The sequence below is a fragment of the Pipistrellus hanaki genome (genome assembly GCF_964339955.1).
Source record: "Pipistrellus hanaki genome assembly, chromosome: 1".
NCBI classification, from domain to species: domain Eukaryota; kingdom Metazoa; phylum Chordata; class Mammalia; order Chiroptera; family Vespertilionidae; genus Pipistrellus; species Pipistrellus hanaki.
In genome coordinates this window covers 1,090,153-1,114,788 of record NC_140503.1, presented here as the reverse complement: position 1 = coordinate 1,114,788, position 24,636 = coordinate 1,090,153, and the positions used below count along the sequence as shown (strand labels likewise).

At 67.3% G+C, this 24,636-nt stretch overlaps 3 protein-coding genes across 7 annotated transcripts; all 3 read left to right on the top strand.

The window, feature by feature from the left end:
• Window positions 1-2,561: 2,561 nt before the first annotated feature.
• On the top strand, window positions 2,562-4,806 carry CRIP1 (cysteine rich protein 1). Its single transcript, XM_084895746.1, has 5 exons — window positions 2,562-2,918; window positions 3,943-4,037; window positions 4,119-4,176; window positions 4,528-4,574; window positions 4,692-4,806. The coding sequence occupies exons 1-4, from the start codon at window positions 2,879-2,881 to the stop codon at window positions 4,566-4,568; spliced, it is 234 nt and encodes a 77-aa protein (XP_084751872.1). The 5' UTR covers window positions 2,562-2,878; the 3' UTR covers window positions 4,569-4,574; window positions 4,692-4,806.
• A 2,866-nt stretch (window positions 4,807-7,672) lies between these two features.
• On the top strand, window positions 7,673-12,665 carry TEDC1 (tubulin epsilon and delta complex 1; the record flags this gene model as incomplete). Of its 3 annotated transcripts, XM_084879350.1 has the most annotated exons (8): window positions 7,675-7,888; window positions 7,982-8,060; window positions 8,432-8,634; window positions 8,871-9,026; window positions 10,062-10,160; window positions 10,408-10,494; window positions 10,814-10,987; window positions 12,333-12,665. In XM_084879350.1, the coding sequence occupies exons 1-8, from the start codon at window positions 7,748-7,750 to the stop codon at window positions 12,663-12,665; spliced, it is 1,272 nt and encodes a 423-aa protein (XP_084735476.1). In that variant the 5' UTR covers window positions 7,675-7,747. The 3 variants fall into 3 exon arrangements, with proteins under 3 accessions (XP_084735478.1, XP_084735477.1, XP_084735476.1); XM_084879352.1 differs by lacking the exon at window positions 10,814-10,987 and having other exon boundaries at window positions 7,673-7,888; XM_084879351.1 differs by lacking the exon at window positions 10,062-10,160 and having other exon boundaries at window positions 7,674-7,888.
• Window positions 12,666-21,094: 8,429 nt separating this feature from the next.
• TMEM121 (transmembrane protein 121) lies at window positions 21,095-24,364 on the top strand. Of its 3 annotated transcripts, XM_084884834.1 has the most exons (3): window positions 21,132-21,149; window positions 21,181-21,216; window positions 22,865-24,364. In XM_084884834.1, exon 3 carries the CDS (start codon window positions 23,001-23,003, stop codon window positions 23,958-23,960), a length of 960 nt encoding a protein of 319 aa, XP_084740960.1. In that variant the 5' UTR covers window positions 21,132-21,149; window positions 21,181-21,216; window positions 22,865-23,000; the 3' UTR covers window positions 23,961-24,364. The 3 variants fall into 3 exon arrangements, with proteins under 3 accessions (XP_084740959.1, XP_084740960.1, XP_084740961.1); XM_084884833.1 differs by having other exon boundaries at window positions 21,095-21,216; XM_084884835.1 differs by lacking the exons at window positions 21,132-21,149; window positions 21,181-21,216 and adding an exon at window positions 21,429-21,526.
• Window positions 24,365-24,636: the final 272 nt, after the last annotated feature.

Genomic DNA, 24,636 nt, shown 5'->3' with positions numbered 1-24,636 from the left:
GTGCCCACCCTCCTGCTCTGCTGGCAGCGGGATGTTCTGGGCACAGGAGCCGCCTGGGGCGCAGCTGGGTGCTTCGTGTCCTGTCCTGGCCACGCTGGGGTGCTTCGTGTCCTGTCCTGGCCACGCTGTCCTTCATGCTGCAGACAAGGCCCTGGGGCCTGGGGCCGGTGCTGGGAGCATGGGGCAGGGGGGGAAGAAGGGGGGGCCCGCACATGGGGTATGTGAGTGAGAGGTTCAGTTCTCCCCTTTGTTCCTGCAGCACGTGCCAATAGCACCCACAGAAGAGTGGGGTCAGGAGTGGAGGGCCTGACAAGGCCCTGAACGGGCCCTGGTCCTCGTCAGGGGGACCAGTCAGCACTGCGCCCCCGGCGTCCTAGGCCGGTGCCTGATGCCAGCGGGAGGCCTTGCCCCTGGGGGGGCCGGTCTGGGGTGCTGAGAGGAAGCCTCCGACGGGCATGGAGTCTGAGGGAGGGGGGGCTGTCCCCCCTGGTCCCCAGGAGCTGGTATGGGGTGCCCATGCCATGGGCAGGCGGGACAGGTGGGGGCTCTGGGGAATCTGAGGGGCACACCAGGCTGTGGCCGGAGCTCTGGGAGGGCTCCTGTGTGTCCCTGAGTGTGTGTGTCCGTGTGTGTGTCCGGGTGTGTGTGTGTGTGAGTCCAGGGTTGGAAAAACCACGCCGCCTACCAACCAGAGGGCGAGGCTCATGGCCCTCCTCCCCTCTCCTCTCCCTGTTTCCCGCCCTGTGACCATGGCAACGGGCAATAACAGCAGGAGTCATCACCCAGGTTTTCCGGGGGGAGGGGGGGGGGCTCCCCACAGGGCGAGGCTGCAGTTGCAGGGGGAGGAGGGGGGAGGATGGACGCTGCTGCACTCCCCTCCTCCCCCTGCCGCTGGGGTGGGGGTGTGGGGGGGATGTGGGGGGGGGTGCGCAGAAGTATGGGAAGCCGAGTGGTCTGAGAGGAGCCCGTGCTCCCCACACACAGTATGCCCACAGGCGATGAGACAGACAGACACACACACACACACACACACACACACACACAGGGCCGGGCCAGTCCGCGCACCCGTCATTGGCCAGGTCATTGACAGAAGCCCCCTGCCCTCCCCCGCCCCCATTACCCCTGGCCGCCTCCCTCCTCCTGCTGCTCCGGCTCTGGGCCAGGAGGGGAGGGAGGCCCGCTGCCTCGGACGGCCTGGGTGGCCTGGGCCACTCTGGGGCCGGGAGCTGGGGGAGCGGCAGGGAGGGGCCCCGTGTGACAGGAGCAGGCCGGGACGGGGGGGGGGGGGGCAGGGTGGGAGGGAGACTGGGGGTCCCCTGCACCCCATTCCTGAGGGCAGTGGACAGCCAGGCCCTGAGGGGCTCCGGGACCCGGGGCTGGCAGAGCCCCAGTTTGGGCAGAACTGTGGCCTCAGAGAGGGGGTCCCGGGGAGGCGGGAGCCGGCAGAGGTGGGGGTGCAGGCCGTGGGGCATGGGGTCTAGCGTGGCACCTCCTAGACAGACTCTGAGGTGTGGCCTCCATCACCCATGAACCTGGGGGCTCCCACCCTCACAGGCTGGTCTCCGGGGGTCGGGGGGGGTTTGAGGTGGAGGCACCCAGGCTTTCCCTGTACCCCAAGGCCGGCTGCAGGTCCGGGGGCAGGCAGGTGGGCTTCAGGGAGGGGGAGGTAGGAACCCTGGGTGCTGCTGGGGCTGAGTGTCTGCTGGGGAGGTGGTACCCCACGGGGACGGGGCTGGCCGAGCCCAGGACGGGCGTGTGTAGGGGGGCTGAGGACGGGCAGGCAGTGACTGAGGGGAGGAAAAGCTGGGGCCAGCGGGAGGGGGCTGGTGAAGGCAAGAACCTGGGTGTGGCCGGGGCCGGGGGATGGGGGGATCTGGGGGAATGGGGGCCCCCAGGCGCTTGGGAGCAGGGATGGGGCAGCCCCTTCCCCAGCAGGAGAGGGAGGCCTGAGGGAGCGGCCAGGAGGGAGGGGGGTAAGCTTTTCAGGGAGGGCCCCCCTGTCTCCCCCTGGCCGCCGAAGGATGGCGGGACCCTGAACCAGCACCAGCCCCTGGACCCACCCCATTCCTGGGCGGGCGGGCCCGGTCTCTGTCTCTGCCTGGCACCGGGGCGGGGGCAGCATGTCCAGGGCAGCAGACGTGGACGGCACCGCCTGGGCACCGCCCCAGAGGGCACCCCAGCCCGGGCTGGACTCTGGAGACAGCCTAGGTGGGGCCCCCGCCCCCCGCCCCGTCTCCCCACGGGAGGGGCCGGCCCCTCTGCAGTTCCTTTTTGGGAATCCTTGTGGGGCGTCCCCATGGCCCGTGGGTTTTCCAGGGCGGGTGGGGGTGCGGGGCCACAGCGCTGGGATGCCCCGCGGAGGGGCCGCCGGTGCGGTGAGGGCCTGGGGGGGGGGTGGCCTGGAAGGCGGACTCCCGGGGCGGGGGGGGGGGGGGGGGGGGGCCCAGCCTCACCCCGGCACCGGGGAGGGTGAGGGTGCGGGTGTGGGTGAGGGTGTGGCTGCACCTGTCCGCATCCCGCCGGCGGCCCCCCTCCCCGCCTCCCGGGGGCTCCGCTGGGCGCGGGCGCCTTCCTGCTTCTGGGGAGCCCGCGGGCACGTCCGGGACTCACAGCCCAGGGCAGGGGGTGGGGCTGTGCCCGGAGCCGTCCCCTCTGAGCCCCCGGCCCCGCGCCCAGCCTAGCGGTCCCGGCCCGGGGGCGGGGTGGCCCCCGGGTGACCTTTCTCCCGAAGTGAGGCCCTTGGGTGCCGGCCCGGGATCGGGGGGCGGGGCGCAAGGGGCGGACCTCCCGGAGGCGGGGTCCCAGGTTCCCTGAAAGGCGAGCGCCCCGCGGGGACCCACCCAGTCCCAGCGCCGCTGTTCCCGCCGCCGCCGCCAACATGCCCAAGTGCCCCAAGTGCCAGAAGGAGGTGTACTTCGGTGAGTGCCCCCCATGACCCCGAACCCTCACCCCCCACCCCCTGCACCCCGCGCCCCATGACCCCCGCGCCCCGCGCCCAGGCGCCCCAAGTGCGCGAAGGGGGTGAGCGCCCCCCACACCCCGTACCCGCCCAACGCGGTGCCCCGAGCCCCGTGCGGAAGCCCGGACCCGGGAGTCCTGGCCAGGGTGCTCAGGGGGGTGGGGGCGCCTGGGATCCCGGAAACCGCCCGGGAGCAGACGCCCAGCCCCGGCCGCAGCCGCCTGGTGTGCCCTGGGGACCCCCGCGTGGGGTGACCTCCATCTCCCGCCTCTGGGTCTCCCCATCTTTAGGTCTGGGTGCCTCCTCCTCCTGGGCTCAGCCTGGGCGGGAACCCCAACAGGGGGGGGGGGCGGAAGGATCGCGGGGTTCAGCCGCCCTCCCAGCCCGCGCTGAGTGAAAACAGACCCGGAAACCGTTGCCCCGGGCGCCGTCCCTGGCGCTGCAGCCTGGGTCCCACCTTCCCCAGGTCCCACCCTCCCCGGGTCCCACCCTCAGGCACAGGAGGAAGTGGAAGCAGCGCCCCGGCCACGCAGAGGGCGCCCTGCGGCCGCACCCCGGGCGGGTGCAGAGTCTGAGGCTCAGCCGGACCGCCAGGCTCCTGACCCCCGGCCGCCGCCCTCGGCCCGGGCCAGGCCCTCCCATCCACTGGGCTGGACTGACCTGGGGTGGACTGACCCGGGGACCGGAGGGCCAAAGGCCACCGGGGCCCTGGCGGGTGTGGCTCAGTGGACAGAGCATCCATCTGCGCACTGAAGAGTCCAGGGTTCGGTCCCCGTCAAGGGCACATGCCCAAAGGAGGCATGCAGGAGGCAGCTGATCAGTAATTCTGATCACTGATGTTCATCTCTCTCTCCTCTCCCTTCCTCCCTGAAATCATAAAAACATTTAAAAACAAAACACTTTGGCTGGGCCCTGGCGGAGGGGAGGCGGGGAGGGTGTGCCCTGGTCCCCAGAGCCGCGCTCAGGCCTGTCTGCCTCCGCAGCGGAGCGGGTGACCTCCCTGGGGAAGGACTGGCACCGGCCCTGCCTCAAGTGTGAGAAGTGTGGGAAGACCCTGACCTCGGGGAGCCATGCCGAGGTAGGCGGGGCTGAGGGGCAGCGGGGTGGGGTGGGGTGGGGGTGAGGGGGGAATACAGCCCCTCATGGCCTCTCTCTGCAGCACGAAGGCAAGCCCTACTGCAACCATCCCTGCTACGCCGCCATGTTCGGACCCAAAGGTATGCCCCCCAGGCCTGACTGCCCCCCACCCCCCCTTATCCAGACCCCCAGGCCTGACTGCCCCCCTCCCCCCCTTATCCAGCCCCCCAGGCCTGACCGCCCCTCCCCCCTTACCCAGCCCCTCAGGCCTGATCCGGCCCTCCCCATCCAGCCCCCCAGGCCTGACCCAGCCCCCCAGGCCTGACCCAGCCCCCCAGGCCTGACTCAACCCCACCTGACCCAGCCCCCCAGGCCTGACCGCCCCTCCTCCCCCCATTATCCAGCCCCCCAGGCCTGACCCGGCCCCCCAGGGCAGGACCCAGCCCCCCAGCCTCTGGCCACCTCTCACGGGCATGCTGTTTTCTTTGCAGGCTTTGGCAGAGGAGGTGCTGAGAGCCACACCTTCAAGTAGACCCAGGTATACCCCCACCCTGATCCCCAGACCAGCTAGCCCTCAGGATGGTCCTGCACCCACCCCTCCCGCCCCCAGTCCCCAGTGGAGCCTGCACCTACCTCTGTCCCTGTCTCTCCGCAGGCCCTGGAGGCCCCGCCCCCGGACCTGACCTGCTGCCGGTCCAGGCTGATGCCCGGCCGTAACTCCGGGGGCCCTCCGCAGACCCCGTGCCCTCAATAAACCAGCTGGGAAGGCTGCCTGCGTGTGCCTGTTGTTGGGAGCGGTCGAGGGAGGGCCTGATGCTGCACCCTGTGCCCCTCTGCAGGGAAGGGGGTGGACACCCATGGAGCTCAGCTCTCCAGCTCTCAGGCCAAAGGTGCCCCAGGCCCATTGGGTTAGGCCGGTGGTCGGCAAACTGTAGCTCACTAGCCACCTGCAGCTCTTTGGCCCCTTGAGTGTGGCTCTTCCACAAAATACCACGGCCTGGGCGAGTCTGTGCTGAAGAAGTGGCGTTAGAAGAAGTTTAAGAAATGTCAATCATTGTACTGTTGGTATTTAGCTCTGTTGACGAATGAGCTTGCGGACCACGGGGCCAGGGGAAGGCGCCGGTCAGCCAGCAGGTCAGGGAGCACCAGGCCAGGGTGGGAGTGGGTGGGAGGCCGGTGCAGGGTGAGTCAGCTGAGCTCATGCTGGTTCCGGTTTTGGGCTCCGGGGAGTTGTGGTGGGGTGTCCTCGCCCGCCCTCCCCACTTCTTCCTGCCCCAACCCTGTTCCCTCCTCCCCCCCCTCCTGCCCCGGACACCACTGCCCCTCGTGGGCCCCACCTTGTGCCGGGGACTCCCCCGAGGCCCGCTGCCGAAGGGGCATTTGAGGACAGTGCAAGACGGCGGGGCTTTCCGGAAACTCCCATGTCAGATCGCCGCAGCTGCGGACTTGGCCACCAGAGCCCTCCCCACGCCCCCCCACCCCCCTCCCGTCTCTGCTGAGGAAAGAGCCAGAGGGGTGATCTCAGCGGCAGCGCCCCCCCCCCCCTGTCCCAGGGCCTTGGGGGGGCTCCTGCAGGGCTGGCCTACGGGCTGGGTGGGGGTCGGACCAGCTGGGGGCGGGGCTGAGGGGCAGCCTGCAGTGTGGGGTGAGACAGAGAAAGATGGGATTTGCCCTGGCCAGCAGCCCCGTTGGTTGGAACATTATCCCCTACACCCAGAGGTTCCGGGTTTGATTCCCACCCAGGGTGTGTACCTAGGTTGAGGGTTCCATCCTCTCGGGGCACGTATGGTATGGGAGGCAACTGATAGATGTCTTTCTCCCCATCCCTCTGAAAACCGACAAAAATATAGCCTTGGGCCCTAGCCGGGTTCTCAGTGGCTAGAGCACAGGCCTGCGACTGAAGGGTGCGGGCTGGATTCGGGTCCAGGCCATGGACCTCAATGGCAGGCTCCTCCCCGGCCTGGAGGCAACCAATCGACGTGTTTCTCTCACATCCATGTTTCCCTCTCTCTAAAAACCAATGAAAAAACACCCTCGGGTGAGGATTAACAACAAAAAACATTCTTGGGTGAGGACTTAATGGAAAAAAGAAGGAAGAGCGAGTGATTCACTGAATTCTAGGAGGTGGAGCTGGGAGCTGGGGGTGCTGAGGGGATGGCTGGGCGGCTTGAGGCTGGGTTCTCGGTTGACAGGGCTGGGCTGGGGGCAGAGTGGGCTCAGGTGCACAGGGAAGGGTGCCCCGAGGTGATGGGACACGCAGCCTGGGACTGCAGCAGGGGTCCCCGCTCTGGGGGCACCTTGGGGTGAGCGTGAAGGGATCTGGCCGGAGGGAGCGGGTCAGGCCAGGCTGGAGGCCCGCGCTGGTCTCTGACTGAGCTGAAGCTGGCCCTGGGAGGGGACGGGTGGTGGGGCCAGGAGCAGGTAAAGGGGGCTGGGGCGTGCAGCCGGGCAGGTGGGATGGGGGTTCCAGGGCACCTGAGGTGGAGGCTGGGGGAAGGAGGAGGTCAGTTACCGGGAAACGCGGGTGAAGAGCTGGTTGTGCCCGGCAGGCAGGCGAGCAAGAGGGAGGAAGACGGGTCAGGCGTGTCTGCACTTTCTGTGGGTTTGGCTGGGGATGGGAGGGCTGGGGTCAAGAGTGACTTCCTTCTCCTCTCTTTCTCTTCCCCCTCTCCTCCTCTCCCTCCTCCCTCACGCTGTCTTCTTTGATGGATCATGCACATGCCATAACGGCACCTGGACACAGTGGATGGTCTGTAACCATTCAGACTTCTGCAGCCACAGTCCATTCTAGACCAGCCAGGCACCCACCAGTCCCCTGTGTCCGGCCCCGGGGGCCCTCCCGGCCTCAGCTCCCCGCTCTGCCTCTGCTCACGCGCGTTTCCGGACACCTGCCGCCGCCACTGCCCCCGGGCGGCCCCCGCGGCCCGCAGCCTGGCTGATCCGTGTCGGGCTGCCGGTGAGCAAGGCCACCGGACTTCCATGTCTGTGCTCAGTGCCCGGGCTCCGGGACGGCACCGCCGGGCACAGACAGAGCCGCCCACCCCTCTCCAGGCTCCTCCATTCTCCGGTGGCGGGAGGAGACGACGTGTCAGGCCAGAAGGGCGCTGGGCGGGCGGCCGGACAGGATGGCCCGGGTCGGAAGTCTGCACATGGATTTTGGGGGAGAGTCTCTGGCTTCCCGGCGGAGCCCTATCCCCCCCGCCCCGCCCCGAGCGCGGCCGGGCTGAGCTGTCGGGGGAGGAGGTGCGGACCCAGGGCCCGGTCTTGGCCCCCCGCCACCCGGTCCGGTGGGCGCTGCGGGGTCCTAGCGCCCCTGGCGGTCAGGCCAGAGAGGGCGTCGCGGAGGTCGGTGCTGCCCACGTGCGCGACCCTCGCGGCGGCCGGGGTGCCCCGGGCGGCGGCCACTGAGCCCCCGGCGGCGGGCAGGTGGACGGTGGGTCTGGACCCGCGCAGTCAGGTGCAGCCGCTATTGGGCCGCACAAAGCGAACCCGGAGCTGTGAACGCCGATTGGCTCAGGCTGGGCCGGAAGTGCCTTCCTAGCGGGCGGGACGGACGTCACTCACCCCCGGCGGCACCGCTCATTGGGCCGGGGGCGTGGCCAGGCCCCGCGGGGATTGGGCGCGGGAGCGGCGGAGGCGGCCCCGGCGCGGGATTGGGCGCGGGCTCCCGGCGGCGGCGGAGCGCGGCCGTTCAAGGCCCGTGCCGGCTGCATGGGGCGGCGGCGGCGCCCGGCGGACCTGGCGGGCGCGGCGGGGGCTCTGCCCGAGGCCATCGCCGCGCTGAGCCGCGCGCTGCCCGCCGGGCCCAGCCCCGAGACCTTCCGCCGCGCCAAGTTCGACCGTCCGGAGGCGGTGAGGCCCGCGGGGCGGCGGCCAGGCCCGGCGGGGCTCCGGGCGGACGCTGGGAGGCCCCGGGCCCGCTGACCGCCCCCCTCTGTCCCGCAGGCGCCCGCACTATGGCGGCTGCTCTTCCGCGTGCTCTCGCCGCCGCGGGCTGACGGCGCCTCCGCCTCGCGCGCCCTGGGTAAGCCCTGCCCGGTAGGGTTGGCCCCGCCCACTGTGGCAAACCACGCCCCCAGGCCCCTCCCAGAGGACCTGCCCACGCCCACCCCCTAAGTAGGACCCGCTTTCGGGGAAGCTTTCACCCCTTAGGCTGTGGCCCCGCCCACCCGCACAAGCCCCTCCCACCAGCATAACTTAGCTCCGCCTCATAGGCTCGGCTCCGCCCACCCGTAAGTCCCGCCCCTCGCACTTCATCCAGGTTAAGCCCCCACCCATCCATCCATCCATCCATCCAGGGATCAAGGACCTGATTTCCGGGGGGAGGGGGATCCCTTAGGGGCCGGGGTGCTGTCGCTTGCAGGGGCGGCCCCCGAGCTGGCCTTCTGCCTGCAGAGGCCCAGGCGCGCTGGGTGAAGGCGGTGCTGCTCACCCAGGGCTACCCCCGGCTCCGGCTGGCTCGGCTCCCAGACGACGGCTCCCAGGGCAGCCGCGAGCTGCTGCTGGCCCTCTCCTGGCTCCTGGCCCGCGAGCCCCTGCTGGAGCGGCTGCTGGCCCGGACCCGCGTGCGGCTGGGCGACGAGCTGCCTGCGTTTGAGGTGAGAGTGCGGTGGGGGTGAGCCCGTCCCTCCCGTGGCCCAGGCCTGGGGTGCGGCCTGCTCCTGCCCTCAGGGCAGCCCTGCGTGTGGGGGTCAGTGCTGTCCGCCCCGGGCCCTGCCTCTCCCCTCCTGCAGGACAGGCTGTGTGTGCCCACAGGCTCTGGCCTGGCACCTCTCCTGGCACCTGGGACCCCCGGCTCTCAGTCTCAGGGGCCTCCTTTCTCTTTCCCCTCCAGTGTGGGGCCCTGGCCAGCCCCGGCCTGCCTGCCCCGCGGTTGGAAGCAGACGGCCCTGTGGCTGCCCGCCACCTGCAGTGGCTGATGGGAAAGCTGCGATTTCGGTGGCGAAACCTGATGGCCAGTCAGCAGGAGCAGTGCGCGCTCCTGGGCAAGGTAGGTCCCCCGCGGACTGTCCACGCGGGCGGTGACCCTCCCACTCCAAGCTGCCCAGCTCCTCCCCTGCCCGTGGCCTGTCCCTCCAGGCCCTGCGTGGGCCGGGGGCTCGGCCTTTGGCTGGATGAGGACCTTCCAGGCCTGGCTGGGGCCTCACTGGTTGGCAGCTGCCCGGAGCCTGAGCCTAGGGCTCTAGGTGCTCCAGGAGGGGGCCGAGGGCGGGCGGAGCCAGGCATGGCTGGGACAGGGAGCGGGGGAGGGGGGGGGCAGGAGCCTGTGGGGCCGGGAGCTGTGGCCTTGGCCTTTCTGTCCCCAGAAGCCTCGGTTCGGTGTCACTGAGCAGTGGGACGGGCCCTGGGCTTGGGGAGTCACTGCCTGGGCACCTCCTCACTGTGTCCTGGTGTGGGCGGCTGGGCGGGGGCAGCTCCTGTCGGTTCTTGAAGGCTGATAGGGCTCAGCCAGTGGGCACAGGTGCCCCCCCCCCAGGTCCAGGGCCAGGTGTGGGCCGAGAGGTGGCCTGGCTGAGAGGTGGCCTGGCTGAGAGGTCAGGGACCCCTCCAGCTTGCATGCCACCCCCAGCCAGGAGTCTTTGGCTTGGCCGGCCTCCCCCGGGGCCCCTCACTCCCTCTTGCCTGGCCTTGCTCCAGCCACTGCTGCAGCCTGGGGCACGGCCCCCTTCAGGCCTCGCCTGGCTGCGGAGCCCTCTCTGTCCCCCAGGCCCAGGCAGGCTCTCTGTGTCCCACCATCGGCCCCCCAGGACACTGAGCCTGTCCACAGGCCGTTGTCCTCAGCACACAGTCCTGGCTCTTGGCGCACTGAGGGGGGAAGGAAGCGGAGGTGCCCTCTGCACCCCACTGTAGCCGGAGCTGGGTGGGATGGGAGGCTGTGGGGGACGGCTCAGGCCCTCCCTCTGCAGGCTCGGGCCTGGTCGGTCCCCGCGGCGAGGACAGCCCTGCCCTCTGCCCTCTGCGCCCGCGCCCCCTCGTCTGTCAGACGTGCTGAGGGCCTGCTCAGCCCGGCTCTCTGCTCCTTCAGATCCACACGTACACCCGTGGCTGCCACAGCGACCGCCGCCTTGGCCACCTGTCTGTTGCTGAGACAGAGCTGCTCAGGGACCCGGAGGGCGGCCGGCAGGTAGGGGGCTGCTGGCTGCCGTGGGAGGGACCGTTTCTGTCCTCCAAGCTCGGCCACTGCTGGTGAGGGGACGGCAGGCCCTCCGGCCTCCTCCACCCCTGACCATCCCGCGGGGAGGCAGACAGGGCAGGACTGCGGATGCTGCTGTGTGGCTGACGGGCGGGGCCGGGAGGTGCTGGCACCGCGGGCTCACGCTGCCTGTGATGGGATGCCTGGGGCTCTGACTGGGCCTCTCTTTGCGCTGCAGCTGCTGCGGAGGCTGGAGAGCGAGAACGCCCGCCTGGAGGCCGCGCTGGAGTGGCGGCGGCGGGAGCTGGTCTTCTGGCAGTGGATGGTCAGGACCTGTGACCCGTCTCCCTCCCCCCGTCTCTTCCTCCGTCCCTCCTCCATCCCTCCGTCCCTTCTTCCCTCCTCCCTCCCTCCCTGGTCTGAACCACAGCCACCCAGGGTGTGGGGAGTGGGAAGGCCCGCAGTGCTGTGTCCGGGCTCCTTCCACGGGTCCAGTGGTCCCCTCACCGCCAGCTCTGGGGGAGGCCAACGTCCACCTGAGCACGGGGCAGACCATGGGGCGGGGAGCTGCCCAGCTGGGTGGCTGGGCCTGGGCTGTGTGTAGCCTGGTCTGGTGCCGCCCTCACGCGGGTCTCCCTCTGCAGGACACGGTGCTGGGGGCCTGCCCGCCGGAGGCCCCACAGCCCGCGTGTCCGCCCAGTCTCGGAGGGCGCGGGCGCACAGCCGGTGTGCGGGACCCGGTGGCGCGGGAGCTGCAGGCGCTGCAGGAGGAGCTCCAGGCGGCAGTGGGCGCCCGGCGGGCGGCCTGGGCGGCCAGGGTGAGGGCGCAGGGCGTGGGGTTCACGTGGTTCATGGGAGTGTGGCTGGGGTGCTCATGGGTCAGACTCCAACGGAGAAGGAGGGTGCACCGAGCCTCTGTCCTGCCAGCTCCCATCCCGGGGCCCATTTACCTGCTGCTGGGCAGGGAGAGGCGGCCCTCCAGCACCTGGGACTGTGGACGTGGTGCCCCCACAAAGTCCTCAGCGTGGCCTGGAGGGCGGGGCCTGGTCGTCTTGCTGCTATTCAGGTGCCCATCCCCCCCAAGTTGGTGACAGCTGTCGTCTGCAGGGTTTTGTCTCTTTTTAAAAACATATTTTTGCCAAAACCGGTTTGGCTCAGTAGATGGAGCATCGGTCTGTGGACTGAGGGGTCCCAGGTTTGATTCCGGTCAAGGGCATGTATATTGGTTGCGGGCACATCCCCAGTGGGGGGTGTGCAGGGGGCAGCTGGTCGATGTTTCTCTCTCATCGACATTTCTGGCTCTCTGCCCCTCTCCCTTCCTCTCTGTGGAAAATCAATAAAATATATTAAAAACAAAAAACAAAGAAAAACATATTTTTATTGATTGATTTCAGATAGGAAGGGAGAGGGAGAGAGAGAAACATCAATGATGAGAGAGAATCACCAATCGGCTGCCTACAGCATGCCCCCGACTGGGGATCGAGCCTGCAACCCAGGCACATGCCCTTGACTGCGATCCTTCAGTCCGCAGGCCGACACTCTATCCACTGAGCCACGCGGCCAGAGCTGCAGGGGGTTGTGTACAAGGAAAGGCTGGCACTTGTCCCGGCTCAGGGCCCGTGGTACTTTCCTGTGGGAACCCCCGGGGTCGGGGCCAGGGGGTTCCCTGGGGACATGGGTGAGGCCTCCCCGCCAGCACTGTGGCTCAGCCGGCTGCACCCTCAGTCCCGTGTCCCTCGGTCCAGTCCCATCTCCCCTCCCGGCCTGGGATCAGGATGGGTGCTGGGCTGTCTGGAGGGGCACTGGGGTGGGAGTCTCAGGGGTGTGTGTCCTGGGGGTCTGAATGCTGGGCTCTAAATGGACCCCAAGTCGTGCCCCCCAAGCTCACCCCGAGAGTGAGGTGGGCCTGCAGCTGGTGGTTCTGAGGGCGTGGGTCCTGCAGGATTGGGGGTTCAGGCTGAGCCCACGGCTGCTGCTCGGGGTGCGGGGGGCGGGGGGGAGATGCAGAGCTGCGGCAGGGTTGGCCTTGCTCCCTGGGAGCGTGGGCCGTGGGCCGGTGGGGGGTGCCAGGCCCAGTGAGGCGAGGGCCCTGGAGCCAGTGTCCGGGGCCCGTGGCTGCTCCTGGCCCTCGGGTCACGGGGTCACCGGTGTCTCCCATTGCAGGTCGAAGGCCAGGGGCCGGAGTGGAGCGCCGCACGGCAGGCCACACAGGAGGCCTCGAGGGAGGCCGTGGGCCGGGAGCTGGCCGCCCTGCGCCAGGCCTGGGAGCGAGGTGCGGGCCCCCAGCCCCACGGGCCCCTCCGGCTGGTGAGGACTGAGGCCGGGGGGCCGGGGGGCCCGGGCCTGCGGGCTGCCGAGGCGATCGGGGCGCTGAGGAGCCGGGAGGCCTGCCTGGAGGCGGCGCTGCACCAGCTCCAGGCGCAGTGCCGGCAGCAGCTGGCCAGGCTGGCGGGAGCCCTGCCCGGCCTCCTCTGGATCCCGCCGCCCGGACGCTGAGGCCTGGCCTCGGGCAGAGTCCATGGGGCGGCCGGCGGGTCCCGGAGGAGCAGCGCCCTGGGCTCCAGGCCCGGCCCCTCCCGCTTGGACGGAGCTCAGCCCCTCAGCCACCAGGAGTGAGAGCGGCATGGGCCCCCCCTCGGGTCGGACACGGCGGAGCGGTGGCCGTGGGCTCTGTGGGTCGAGCGAGGACGCAGAGTACATGCGAAGACCGCCCTGTGGGGGCGGCCAACACCGTCCCTCTGCCGCCCTCCCAGGTCCCTGTCCGGGGACCGGAGTGGGAGGGACCCTGGGCAGCGGGGGCAGCGGAGCGGGCGTTGGAGCGACTGGTATGGCCTGTGGCCCGGCTGGTGCCAGGCCCTGGGGACAGGCATTGCCCTGGGTGCCCCCTGGCTGTCCGCTGGCCCTCATCCCGGCTGCCCTGCCACCTGGGCCGGCCTGGGCCTCGTGTCTGCGGGGGCGCATGGGAGCTGGGGGGGCAGTGCCCGGGGAGGGGAAGGCCACCGTGGACAGAGCGGCTTTGTGCCCGAGGCTGCGGGCGGAGGGGGCTGGGCCCTGACAAAGAGCCGTCTGTGTGCGGGCACGGGCTGCTGCTGGAAGCCCCTCCCAGGAGACCAGGCGCCTCAGCCTGGCCCCCCAGCGGGCCCCCACTGCCCACGGCAGTCCAATCCCAAACCCCACCTGCTGCTGGGCCAGGAGTGGGCCACCGCCTGCTGCAGCCACTGGCCAGCTCAGGGCCAAGGCCACTCCTAGGCCCCGGATCTACACACACACACACACACACACACACACACACACACACACACACACACCCCGTCTCATCAGCTTCTGCCTGGGGGCGGCTGGGGCCTGGGGAGGGGGTGGGGTGATGCTGGACCCACCACACGGGCACCCGCTCCTCAGCCCGGCCCTGGCCGGACCAGGTGGTGGCCAGCAGGGCCCTGCAGGAGCCCACCCGGCCTTGTCCTCGTGGGGCTGGACCCCAGGGAGCGCCTGGGCCTGTGCCCACCCTCCTGGCCTGGACCCTCCGTCCTATCCCTCAGCTCCCCCTTCCCCTCCCGCCCCTCTGCCCCCTGATGTCCCAGCATCCCTGCTGGCTCAGGGTGGCCTTTGCACACTGCCCTGACCCTCCACCCCACCCCTGCCGGTGTGAGGTCACTGCCCAGAGCCATCCTGACCCAGAGCAGGGCCTTCTCACTGGAGACCCTGCCTCATGGGGACGGCCATCGGCCAGGACGGCCTAGGTTCTAGGGACCCAAACCCGAGTCACTGTGATGGGCCTCACCTCTCAACCGACCTGGTTAATACGTGCCGTCCGCGCACCTGAGTCTGTGGTTAATACATGCCATCTGCACACCTGACTGTGGTTAATACACGCCATCTGCGCACCTGACTGTGGTTAATACACGCTGTCCGCGCACCTGAGTGTGGTTAATACACGCTGTCCACGCACCTGAGTCTGTGGCTTTAGTGGCTGATCGATCACTAGGGGACCCGCGAGAGTCCTGGCCCCGGGATGTGGTCCCCACGGCACCGGCTCCTCCGAGGCCGCAGTGACCAGACCCCAGTGGCCCTGCGGCTCTGAGCGTCTCCCCACGTGACACCCAGGGGGAGGTGCAGGGTCAGTCCCCACGGGCGGCCGTTTCTGGTGCCCTGCCTCCCCCATGTCCAAGGGTCCACGTGACCACATTGCCCCCTGCTGCATGTCATGTATCAGACCTGCAACCTGCCCGCCCAGGCCCCATCCCCCCAGGGCCTGCACCCTGTCCCCCAGGGCCCACCCCCCCAGGGCCTGCACCCTGTTCCCCAGGGCCCACACCCTGCCCACTGCCCCAGGGCCTGCACCCTGTCTCCCAGGGCCCATCCCCTGCCCACCCCTCCAGGGCCTGCACCCTGTCCCCCAGGGCCCATCCCCTGCCCACCCCTCCAGGGCCTGGACCCTGTCCCCCAGGGCCCATCCCCTGCCCACCCCCCCCAGAGCCTGCACCCTGACCCCCTGCCCACTGCCCCAGGGCCCACCCCCTGCCCACCGCCCCAGGGCCCGCACCCTGTCCCCCAGGGCCTGCACCCTGTCCCCCAGGGCCCACCCCGTCCCAGGGCCCATCCCCTGCCCACCGCCCCAGGGCCTGCATCCTGTCTCCCAGGGCCCATCCCCTGCCCACCGCCCCAGGGCCCGCACCCTGTCCCCCAGGGTCCATCCCCTGCCCACCGCCCCAGGGCCCGCACCCTGTCCCCCAGGGCCCATCCATGCCCACCGCCCCAGGGCCCGCACCCTGTCCCCCAGGGCCCATCCATGCCCACCGCTCCAGGGCCCCCACCCTGTCCCACCTGCCAGCCGAGACCAGCGCGGTGGGGACTGGTCTGCATGGGAATGTGAGGGCTGCACTGGGGCCCGCAGGAAGAGGACCAGTCTGCTGTGAGGAGTGGTTTCCTGAGACGGAGAGAAATGGGACCCTCCACCGGGAGGCTCTGATTTCCAAAGGCCACAGAGTGCAGACCAGTGGGGGTGGGGTGGGGTATTTTTAGCGTTTGTAGCTGACAGAAATGGTGGGGGGGATGTGGAACTGTGAATCTTTGAAAAACAAAACAAAATGAGCTCAATCCTGGGGAAGGCACCTTGGAGAAACAGGAAGTGAGATAATTGAGTCAAAATGTTTATCTCCCGTAACCAGAGGCAACAAGGGGGGGGAGAGGGAGGAGGGCGGGAGACACAGTGTCCTGAAGGCACCGGAACCGGGGGTGGGTGCACCTGGAGTGAACCCCAACATCCAGAGCTTCCCCTCTGCCCCTTCCTCCCCTCCCCCAGCTCAGCCCCACCACCACGTCTGTCTCCACACATGGCTGCCTCCACGCGGCTCCTCCAGGGCCCTGTGGGGGGTCAGTGCCTCCTGTGTCTGGCTCCTCTCCCTCAGCATGACGTCCGTGTTGTGGCCGGTGTCACGTCTGTCCCTTTTTATTTTTAATTTTTATTGATCTCCAAGAGGGAGAATCATGGACCCGCTGCCCCCTGCACGCCTCTGGTGGGGATGGAGCCTGCTACCTGGGCCTGTGCCCTGACTGGGAGTCAGACTGCGGCCTCCTGGTTCATAGGTGGCAGTTCAGAGAAAAGGCCAAAAACAAAGCAACAGCAGCGCACAGATTGGGAAAAAAACAAAACCGTAATCCCCCGACAGCGGTCCTCCCTGAGAGAGCGGCGGCCGGCACACCTCCGCCTCCCCGGCCTGTCACCGCCGCCGGCCACCCAGCCTCCCCGCCTGCCGCCGCTGCTGCCGCCACAGCTCGGCAGTGCCACTGGGACGAGCCTCGGAGCTCAGGCCGATCACTCGAGGCACCTAGCAGGGCTGGTACTGGGGCGTCTCCCTAGGAAATCCAAACCGCCTCCAAGTGCCTGAGCAGGCCCTGCGGCACCCTGGGGTGCCTTGGCACACACTTTGGGAATGAGGGCCCTACCTACTGAGGTGCTTGTGTTTGCCACGGAGGGTTGTGATGAAGCTCCGTCCTCGAAGCTGTGTGCACGGCCGGTCCCTGCCCTGAGGTCCCGTGGGCGCGGGCCGTGGGGTGTCCACGCAGGAGCAGGCCGAGGGCACCAGTCAGCCACGCCCACCAGCTCCCACGCCTGGGCCGCACCCCTCCCTCCGTGTCCCCCACCTGTCACAGGTGAGCAGGCGCCAAGCGTCCTGGTTTACAGGGGGGGGGGGGTCTGGTCCCTGCACCTGAGCTCCTCAGCTCCGGGCTTCCTCTCTGCACACTGCCCCCCCCCCCCCCCCCCCCACATCCTGTCTGTGCCACGTGCCCGGCCTGCGGTCTCCACGCGGCTCTGCAGGACTGAGAGGTTGAGATATGAATCTCATCAGTTTGCACGTTACACAAGTCCCCCCTCCGTCCTCCGGTTAAAAATGTGCCTGTGGTTTCCCTGGGGAACAGAAACGGAGGTTTTGTTTTAATCGAGCTCATCGTATTTTGCATCTTGTTTTTACAATTAACTTCTTTCTCTTTTATTTATTTATTTATTTATTTATTTATTTATTTTTTTAAATCAATCTTTATTGTTCATATTATTACAAAGGTTCCTCATTTCTTCCCCCCTCCACCAGGTTCCCACCCCACCCTCTGCCCCCTCCCCATCCCCCATTGTCCTCATCCATAGGTGCACAGTTTATGTTCAGTCTCTTCCTCCCTCCCTTTCCCCGATAGTAAATCCCTTTTCAGATAGTAAATCTGTTACTTAGCATTTTCTCATATCAATAATACCTCCACATGCCCAATGATACACTTCACACAAAAGACATTTTCAAATAGGTCAACCAGCCTCATCCAGGCCCCACCCAAGGCACTCACAGATCAACACCCCAGCGCTATACTAACTCAACACATCCAGATCTAAGCCTTCATCACTTGATTCAGCAGACCCTCAAGTTCCCACAAAAGTTTCCAGCCATGTCTGAGAGGCAGCCGTGGGCAGGTACAGGCGAGGAGCGAGCTGTTCCGGGCCTGGCTGCTCCGGGCCTGGCCTCTGTTGCTCTGGTTCGTTCCACAACCAGCTGCTCCTGGTCTGGTCACTGCCGCTCCCGACCTAGTTGCTCTGGACTTGGCTGTTGCTGCTACAGGCCTGGCCGCACCCGACCCGGCTGCTCTGGGACCGGTTGCTCCGGTCCCGGCCGCTCCGGGCCTGGCCGCTCCCAGCCTGTCAGCCGCTGCTCCGGGCCTGGCTGCTCCCAGCCTGGCAGCCACTGCTCCTGGCCTGGCCGCACACTTCTTTCTCTTTTAAATGTATATTTATTGATTTTAGAGAGGAAGGGAGAGGGAGGGAGAGATAGAAACATCAAAGATGAGAGAGAATCATTGATCAGCTGCCTTCTGCATGTCCTCTCTTGGGGATCAAGCCCACAACCCAGGCAAGTACCTTTGGCTGGAATTGAACCTGGGACCCTTCAGTCCCCAGGCCGATGTTCTATCCTAGGGGTGTCGAACTCAATCAGAGAAGGGGCCAAAATCTAAAATCCAGCCTAAATCGCGGGCCGAATGGTTTACTGAACAGTCATAAACTGACAATGTCATAAACTGACAGCGGAGTGCAGTGATGACAGCGCGGTGCGGGCCACATTGCAAGGCCTGGCGGGCTGGATTTGGCCCGCGGGCCTTGTGTTTGACACATGTGCTCTATCCACTGAGCCAAATCGGCTAGGAGGGCTCTTCTTCTTCTTCTTCTTCTTCTTCTTCTTCTTCTTCTTCTTCTCCTTCTCCTTCTCCTTCTCTTTCTTCTTCCTCTTCCCCTTCCTCTTCTTCCTCCTCCTCTTCCTCCTCCTCTTCCTCCTCCCCTTCTCCTTCTTCTTCTTCTTCTTCTTCTTCTTCTTCTTCTTCTTCTTCTTCTTCTTCTTCTTCTTCTGTTAATACTCAGCTGAGGATATTTTTTCCATTGAGTTTTAAAGAGTAGAAGGGATGGAGGAGCCGAAACCGGTTTGACTCAGTGGTAGAGCGTCGGTCTGCGGACTGAAAGGTCCCGGGTTCGATTCCGGTCAAGGGCATGTACCTTGGTTGCGGGCACATTCCCGGTAGGGGGTGTGCAAGAGGCAGCTGGTCGATGTTTCTCTCTCATGGACGTTTCTAGCTCTCTATCTCTCTCCCTTCCTCTCTGTAAAAAATCAATAAAATATATTAAAAAAAAAAAAGAAGGGATGGAGGAGAGGAGAGAGGGACGCACACATCAATGTCAGAGGGACACAGCGATTGGTTGCTTTCTGCACAGGCCCCCATCAGGGCTGGAGGACAAACCTCGATGGGGAATCAAACTCAAGACCCTTCTGTTCACGGGCCGATGCTCTAACCACCGGGCGACCTGAGGGCCCTTTTGTAAGAGTCCTGAGCAGCTCCTGAATCCCATTGGTGCCTCTTCCCCTTTAATCTCAATGTGAAGAACTGTATGTACGGGTTAAAATGTTCTTTCAAATATAGTTGCAGCCCTGGCCAGTGTGCTAAGTGGTTAGAGCACTGGCCTGAGCACTGAAGGAACACGGTCTCAGTTACTGGCCAAGGGCATTCATCTGGGTGGGGGTTTGATTCCTGACCCCGGTCAGGGTGTGTGGGGGAGGGAACCAATCGTGAGTGTGTGTGTGTGTGTGTGTGTGTGTGTGTCTTTCCCTCCTTTCCACTCTTTAAAAAAAAAAAAATATTTTATTGATTTTTTACAGAGAGGAAGGGAGAGAGAGAGAGAGCTAGAAATGTCGATGAGAGAGAAACATCGACCAGCTGCCTCCTGCACACCCCCTACCGGGGATGTGCCCGCAACCAATGTACATGCCCCTGACCGGAATCGAACCTGGGACCTTTCAGTCCGCAGACCGACGCTCTACCACTGAGCCAAACCGGTTTCAGCTCCACTCTTACTTTGAAAAAATATATTTTTATTGATTTTAGAGAGGAAGTTGAGAGGGAGAGAAAGATGGAAACATCAACAATGAGAGAATCATGGGTCGGCTGCCTCCTGCACGCCCCCTACTGGGGATAGAGCCGGCAACGTCCTTTATCCCAAGTTCTATCCCCTGAGCCAAACCAGCCAGGGCTCCATGCTTTCTTAAAAAAAAAAAAAAAAAAAAAAAAAAAATCAATGGAAAAGAATCTCGGGTTGAGGATTATCAATAAATTAATAAAAATAATTATAATTGCAAATAAAGTTGCAGAAGTCCCCACAGCTTCAGCGTCCTCGGGGGACATGCACGTTTCATCCCCTCCCCACCTCTGTGACACGGGTGTGACATGTACACCGTGTGATACACACACAGTAGGCTGCTCGCACCCTCACCCAAGTCACGGCCTTCTCCTGTGACCTCGGCTCCGCCGCCTCAGCCAGCAAATGTCCGCAGGCCCCAGCCCACCCCTCCCCAAGGACGGTCAGGGCTCCCCGCCCAGCCCGGCCGTGAGCTCACGTGGTGTCCCCTCCCCCTGCTCTCCTTCCTTCTGGAAGGCTCCTCAGTCTTTTTTCTTTTCTTTTTTTTTTTTTTTTTTAAATTTTTTATTTATTTCACAGGGAAGGGAAAGGGAGAGACAGAAACATCCATGATGAGAGAGAATCAGTGATCAGCTGCCTCCTGCACGCCCCCACACTGGGATGGAGCCAGAAACCCGGGCCTGTGCCCCTGACCAGAATCGAACCCAAGACCTTCAGTCTGCAGGCCGACGCACTGTCCACTGAGCCACACCAGTTAGGGTTCTTTCTTTTTTTGGTTAATCCTCACCCGAGGATATTTTATTTTATTTTTATATTTAACCACCTTTATTTATTTATTTTTTGTTTGTTTGTTGTTAACCCTCACCTGAGGATATTTTTCCATTGGTTTTTAGGCGGAGTGGAAGGGAGGGAAAGAGAGAGAAACATCGATGTGAGAGAAACACATCGATGGGTTGCCTCCTGCAGGAGCCCTGACCAGGGCCCAGGCCGGGGAGGAGCCTGCGACCGAGGTGCATGCCATTGACCGAAATCCAACCCCGGACCCTTCAGTCACTGGCCTGTGCTCTACCCACTGAGCCACACCAGTCAGGACTCTTCCTTTTTGTTGTTGGTAATCTTTACCCCAGGATATTTCCCCATTGGTTTTTTGGAGGGAGTGGAAGGTGGTCAGGGTTCGATTCCCCGTCAGGGCACAGGCCGGGGGTGCGGCTCCATCCCCAGAGTGGGGTTGCAGGAGGCAGCCGGTCAGAGATTCTCTCTCATGATGGATGTTTCTCTCTCTCTCTCATTCTTTCTCTCCTCTCCCTCTCTCTCTCTCCATTCCTCTCTAAAACAATTAAAAATAGATTTAAAAAATTCTTCCTGCTGAAACCGGTTTGGCTCAGTGGATAGAGCGTCGGCCTATAGACTGAAGGGTCCCTGGTTCGATTCCGGTTAAGGGCATGTACCTTGGTTGCAGGCACATCCCCAGTGGGGGGTGTGCAGGAGGCAGCTGATTGATGTTTCTAACTCTCTATCTCTCTCCCTTCCTCTCTTAAAAAAAAAAAAAAATCAATAAAAACATTTAAAAACAATTCTTCCTTTACGGGAGCTGCGCTGTCCCAGAGTGAACAGATTTCCAAAGAGGCCCGCGCACAGTGTCCCCAAACAGGCCCCTTCCCGCGCCTACACCAGCGGTCACACCAGCGGTCACTCAGACGGGCCGTGGACCTCAGTGCACACCGGAACCGGGATGGGCCACCGCGCCCCCCTCGCCGCTCATTCTGTCCCCGCGGCCCCCGCAGAGGCCCAGCGGTCAGCCCGGCCGGCGGACGGGGACCCGTGCGCGCGGTCCGGGCTGGGGCTGCCGCGGGGTTTCTCTCTGGGCTGCGGTGCGGGGGGTGGATCCCGGGCCCGCGTGGACCAGGGGCGCCGGCTCCCCAGGCCGCCCGCGCGCCCCCGCGCAGAGCTGTCTCCCTGGCAACGGCGCGGACCCATCCCCGAGGCGCGGGCTCTGGGCGCGGGGCGGGGCCTCGGGCGGGTCGGGGCCGCGGAGCGGAGCGCGGAGGCGGCGGCCGGGGCCGGGCGGAGGCGCGGGGCCGCGGGGCGCAGCATCTGGCCGGGCGGGTAGGTGCGGGCGGGGGGGGGGGGTGTAGGTGCGGGGCCGGGGGAGTGGGGGGTAGGTGCGGGGCCGGGCCGGCTGCGTCCGCGGAGCTGGGCGGGGGCCGAGGAGGGGCCGGGCGGGCTGCAGGGCGGGGGGCGGCGGGCGCGGGCGGGAGGCCTGGGCGCAGCAGCGGGGCGCAGCCTGCGGGAGCGGCCCGGCCCCGCCGCGGCCCCGGGTCTGCTGGGGGCTGTCAGGGCGGCAGCCTGGTCTCCCCCGCCCCCCGCCGGCCCGGGCACAGAGGCCGGTTCTGGGGAGCAGAGCGCGGGGCCGTCAGTGAGTCGGGGGCGGAGGGTGCGGGGGGACCCGGCGGGGCGGGAGGCTGGGCGGCCGCGGGGGTGCAGGCCCTCCGGGCTGGGCCGGGGACCGGGCGGCTTCGGGCCCCCGCCGGCGTGGGGGTCCCGCTCGGTTTGGCGCGGCCGCGGGGCGGGGTGCGGGGTGCGGGGTGCGGGGCCGGGGTTCTGGGGGCAGGAGGGCGGGCGGGGCCCTCTGGCTCGCTGGCCGCGGAGCCGCGGGAGGAGAGGCCAGGCCGCCGCCGCCAGAGGCCCGGGTGCGTGTGGGGGCCCCCTGGGCCCTGCGGGGTGAGAGGGGGTGTGTCTGGGTGGGAGAGCCGCACCCGCTGCTGCAGGTGCGAGCGGAGAGGCGGGGTCCGGGGGTCCCCCATCAGTGAGGGCCCAGCCTTGCTCCGCCCGGTGGCCTCAGGGTACGTCCCCGTCCAGGCAGACAGGCCAGCGCCTGGGCGGCCGCGGAGGCGGGGGGCTGGCGGGAGGCGAGGGACTCGGGAGGGTGAGGGGTGCGGGCCCGGGCCCGGGAGTGAGCCGCCCCGGGTGCGACCCTCGGCCCGGTGTGGGGCTCTGCCCGCGCAGCCACAGCCGCTGGTGCCCAGGGGCCGGGAGGCCCGGGCTGCGGGCCCCATGGCACCGGCCCAGGCGGGCACGGCCCGGGGGCTGCCTGGGTCCCGCGTGAAGGTGCGGGGGCGGGAGTGCGGGCCGCTCCACGGGGCGCAGGCAGCCGGGTGCTGGCCGGGCCAGGGGCAGGGGCCGCGGCCGGGGCGCCGCCTCCCCGGCGGTGGGAGCAGCGGAGAGAACGGTCCTCCTGCCGCGGAGGGCGTCCCCGGGGAGACCGGCCGGCCGGGCAGGGAGGATGCAGGCCGGGCAGAGGCTTGTGGGATGGAACCTCGGTACTTGGGCGCCTCTCGGCCTGGACCAGAAACCCGCTCCCAGGAGGGGCCTCCCGCCTCCCCACCCCCAGGGCGCAGGCCCGCCGGGCGTGGTGGACAGAGGACGCCCCGGCCCCGCGGGCACGGCCTCGGGCGGGGCCTCGGCCGGCGGGGGCGGCGTGGGCTCCGCGGGGATGACCCGCCGGCCCGGGGGACGCGCGCACGCGGCGCGGAGGAGCCACTTCCGCTCCGTTTCCCGCGGGCGGAGGCGGGAGGCAGCGCGGGGGCTCCGCCGGGGCTGCAGCGCCCCCTGGGGGCCCGCGGCGCCTCCGGCCCGGGACGCGCATGGGCGCGCGAACGGCCGAGGTCGCGGGACGCGCATGGGCACGCGGGGGGCTGCGGGAGGGGGCACGCCGCGCCGCCGCGCTCTGACCTCTCCTCTCCGGTCTCCCCAGGTTCCGAGCTCGCGGGCCGGGAGCCGTGGCGCCCTCGGGGCGGCTGGACGGGCCCCGCGGCGGCGCCATGCCCGCGGGCTGAGCGCCGCCGCCGCTGCCGGGCCGCGCCCCGCCTCGCCTCCCGCGGGGGCCCGCCATGGTGCTGCCGCCCCCGGACCGGCGGCACGTGTGCCTGACCACGCTGGTGATCGTGGGCAGCATGGCGGTCATGGACGCCTACCTGGTGCAGCAGAGCCAGGGCCCGCGCAAGATCGGCGTGTGCATCATCGTGCTGGTGGGCGACGCGTGCTTCCTGCTGGTGCTGCGCTACGTGGCCGTGTGGGTGGGCGCCGAGGTGCGCACGGCCCGGCGCGGCTACGCCATGGTCCTCTGGTTCCTCTACGTCTTCGTGCTGCAGATCAAGCTCTACTTCGTCTTCCAGAACTACAAGGCGGCGCGGCGCGGTGCGGCTGACCCGGTGGCGCGCAAGGCGCTCACGCTGCTGCTGTCCGTGTGCGTGCCCGGCCTCTTCCTGCTGCTCGTGGCGCTCGACCGCATGGCCTACGTGCGCACCTTCCGCAAGCGCGAGGACCTGCGCGGCCGCCTCTTCTGGGTGGCGCTGGACCTGCTGGACCTGCTGGACATGCAGGCCGGCCTGTGGGAGCCGCCGCGCACCGGCCTGCCGCTGTGGGCCGAGGGCCTCACCTTCTTCTACTGCTACATGCTGCTGCTCGTGCTGCCCTGCGTGGCGCTCAGCGAGCTCAGCATGCAGGGCGAGCACGTGGCGCCGCAGAAGATGATGCTCTACCCCGTGCTCAGCCTCGCCACCGTCAACGTGGCGGCCGTGCTGGCGCGCGCCGCCAGCCTGGCGCTCTCCCGCGACAGCCGCGTCTCGGCCATCTTCGTGGGCAAGAACGTGGTGGCGCTGGCCACCAAGGCCTGCACCTTCCTGGAGTACCGCCGCCAGGTGCGCGACTTCCCGCCGCCCGCGCTCCAGCTGGAGCTGCAGCCGCCGCCGACCTCGCAGCAGCGGCGCCACTCCGGGCCGCTTCCCCCGCACGGCCCGCCCGGCCGCCCCCGCGCGCCCTCGCCCACGCGCGACGCGCTGGACACGTGACAGGGCCTGCCCGCCCGCCCGCACCCCTCCTCCCTCCTCCCCAGACACCCACGCGGGGGGTGGTGACTGGAGACACTGGCTGGTGGGGTGCGCAGTGTGCATGGGAGGGGTGGGGCGGGCTCCCCACGCGGCCGGGTGCTGGGAGTGCCTGGCCTGCAGCTGCTGTTTCATCTCAGGGACCCCTCGGACCCCGGACCTCAGCCCCGTCCCGCTCAGGAGCCCGCCCCGGAGCCAGGGGTGTGCTGTGCGGAGGGGAAGGCCCTCCCCTGCCCGCAGGGCCTGGGAGGGGAGGGAAGACAGAGGCGGGGAGGTCTGGTCCCTGGGGTCCCTCCTGGGGCCTCTGGCTCAGAGCTGGAGGCCAGGTGGCCTCTGTCGTTTTAAAGACTCACGTTTACAGTTTTGTACCCGGAGTCTCAGTGCTGCCTGTCTGCGTCCTGGGGAGCGGAGTGTGTGAGAGATGCTGGGGGGAGATGCGGGGGTGGGGACCTTTGCCGCTGTCCCAGAGAGCCCTCCAATCTCAACGGTTCCCATCCCCAGGGGCACCCTAAGGCTGACCCAGAGCCACCCCCAGGATGCAGGGCACATGTCCCTGCCCCGCCTCTCAGGCCCACATGTGTCCCTAAGCCCCTGATTCTGCAGCGGTGTCCGAGGGCACCGTAGGCCAGGAGCACGGAGC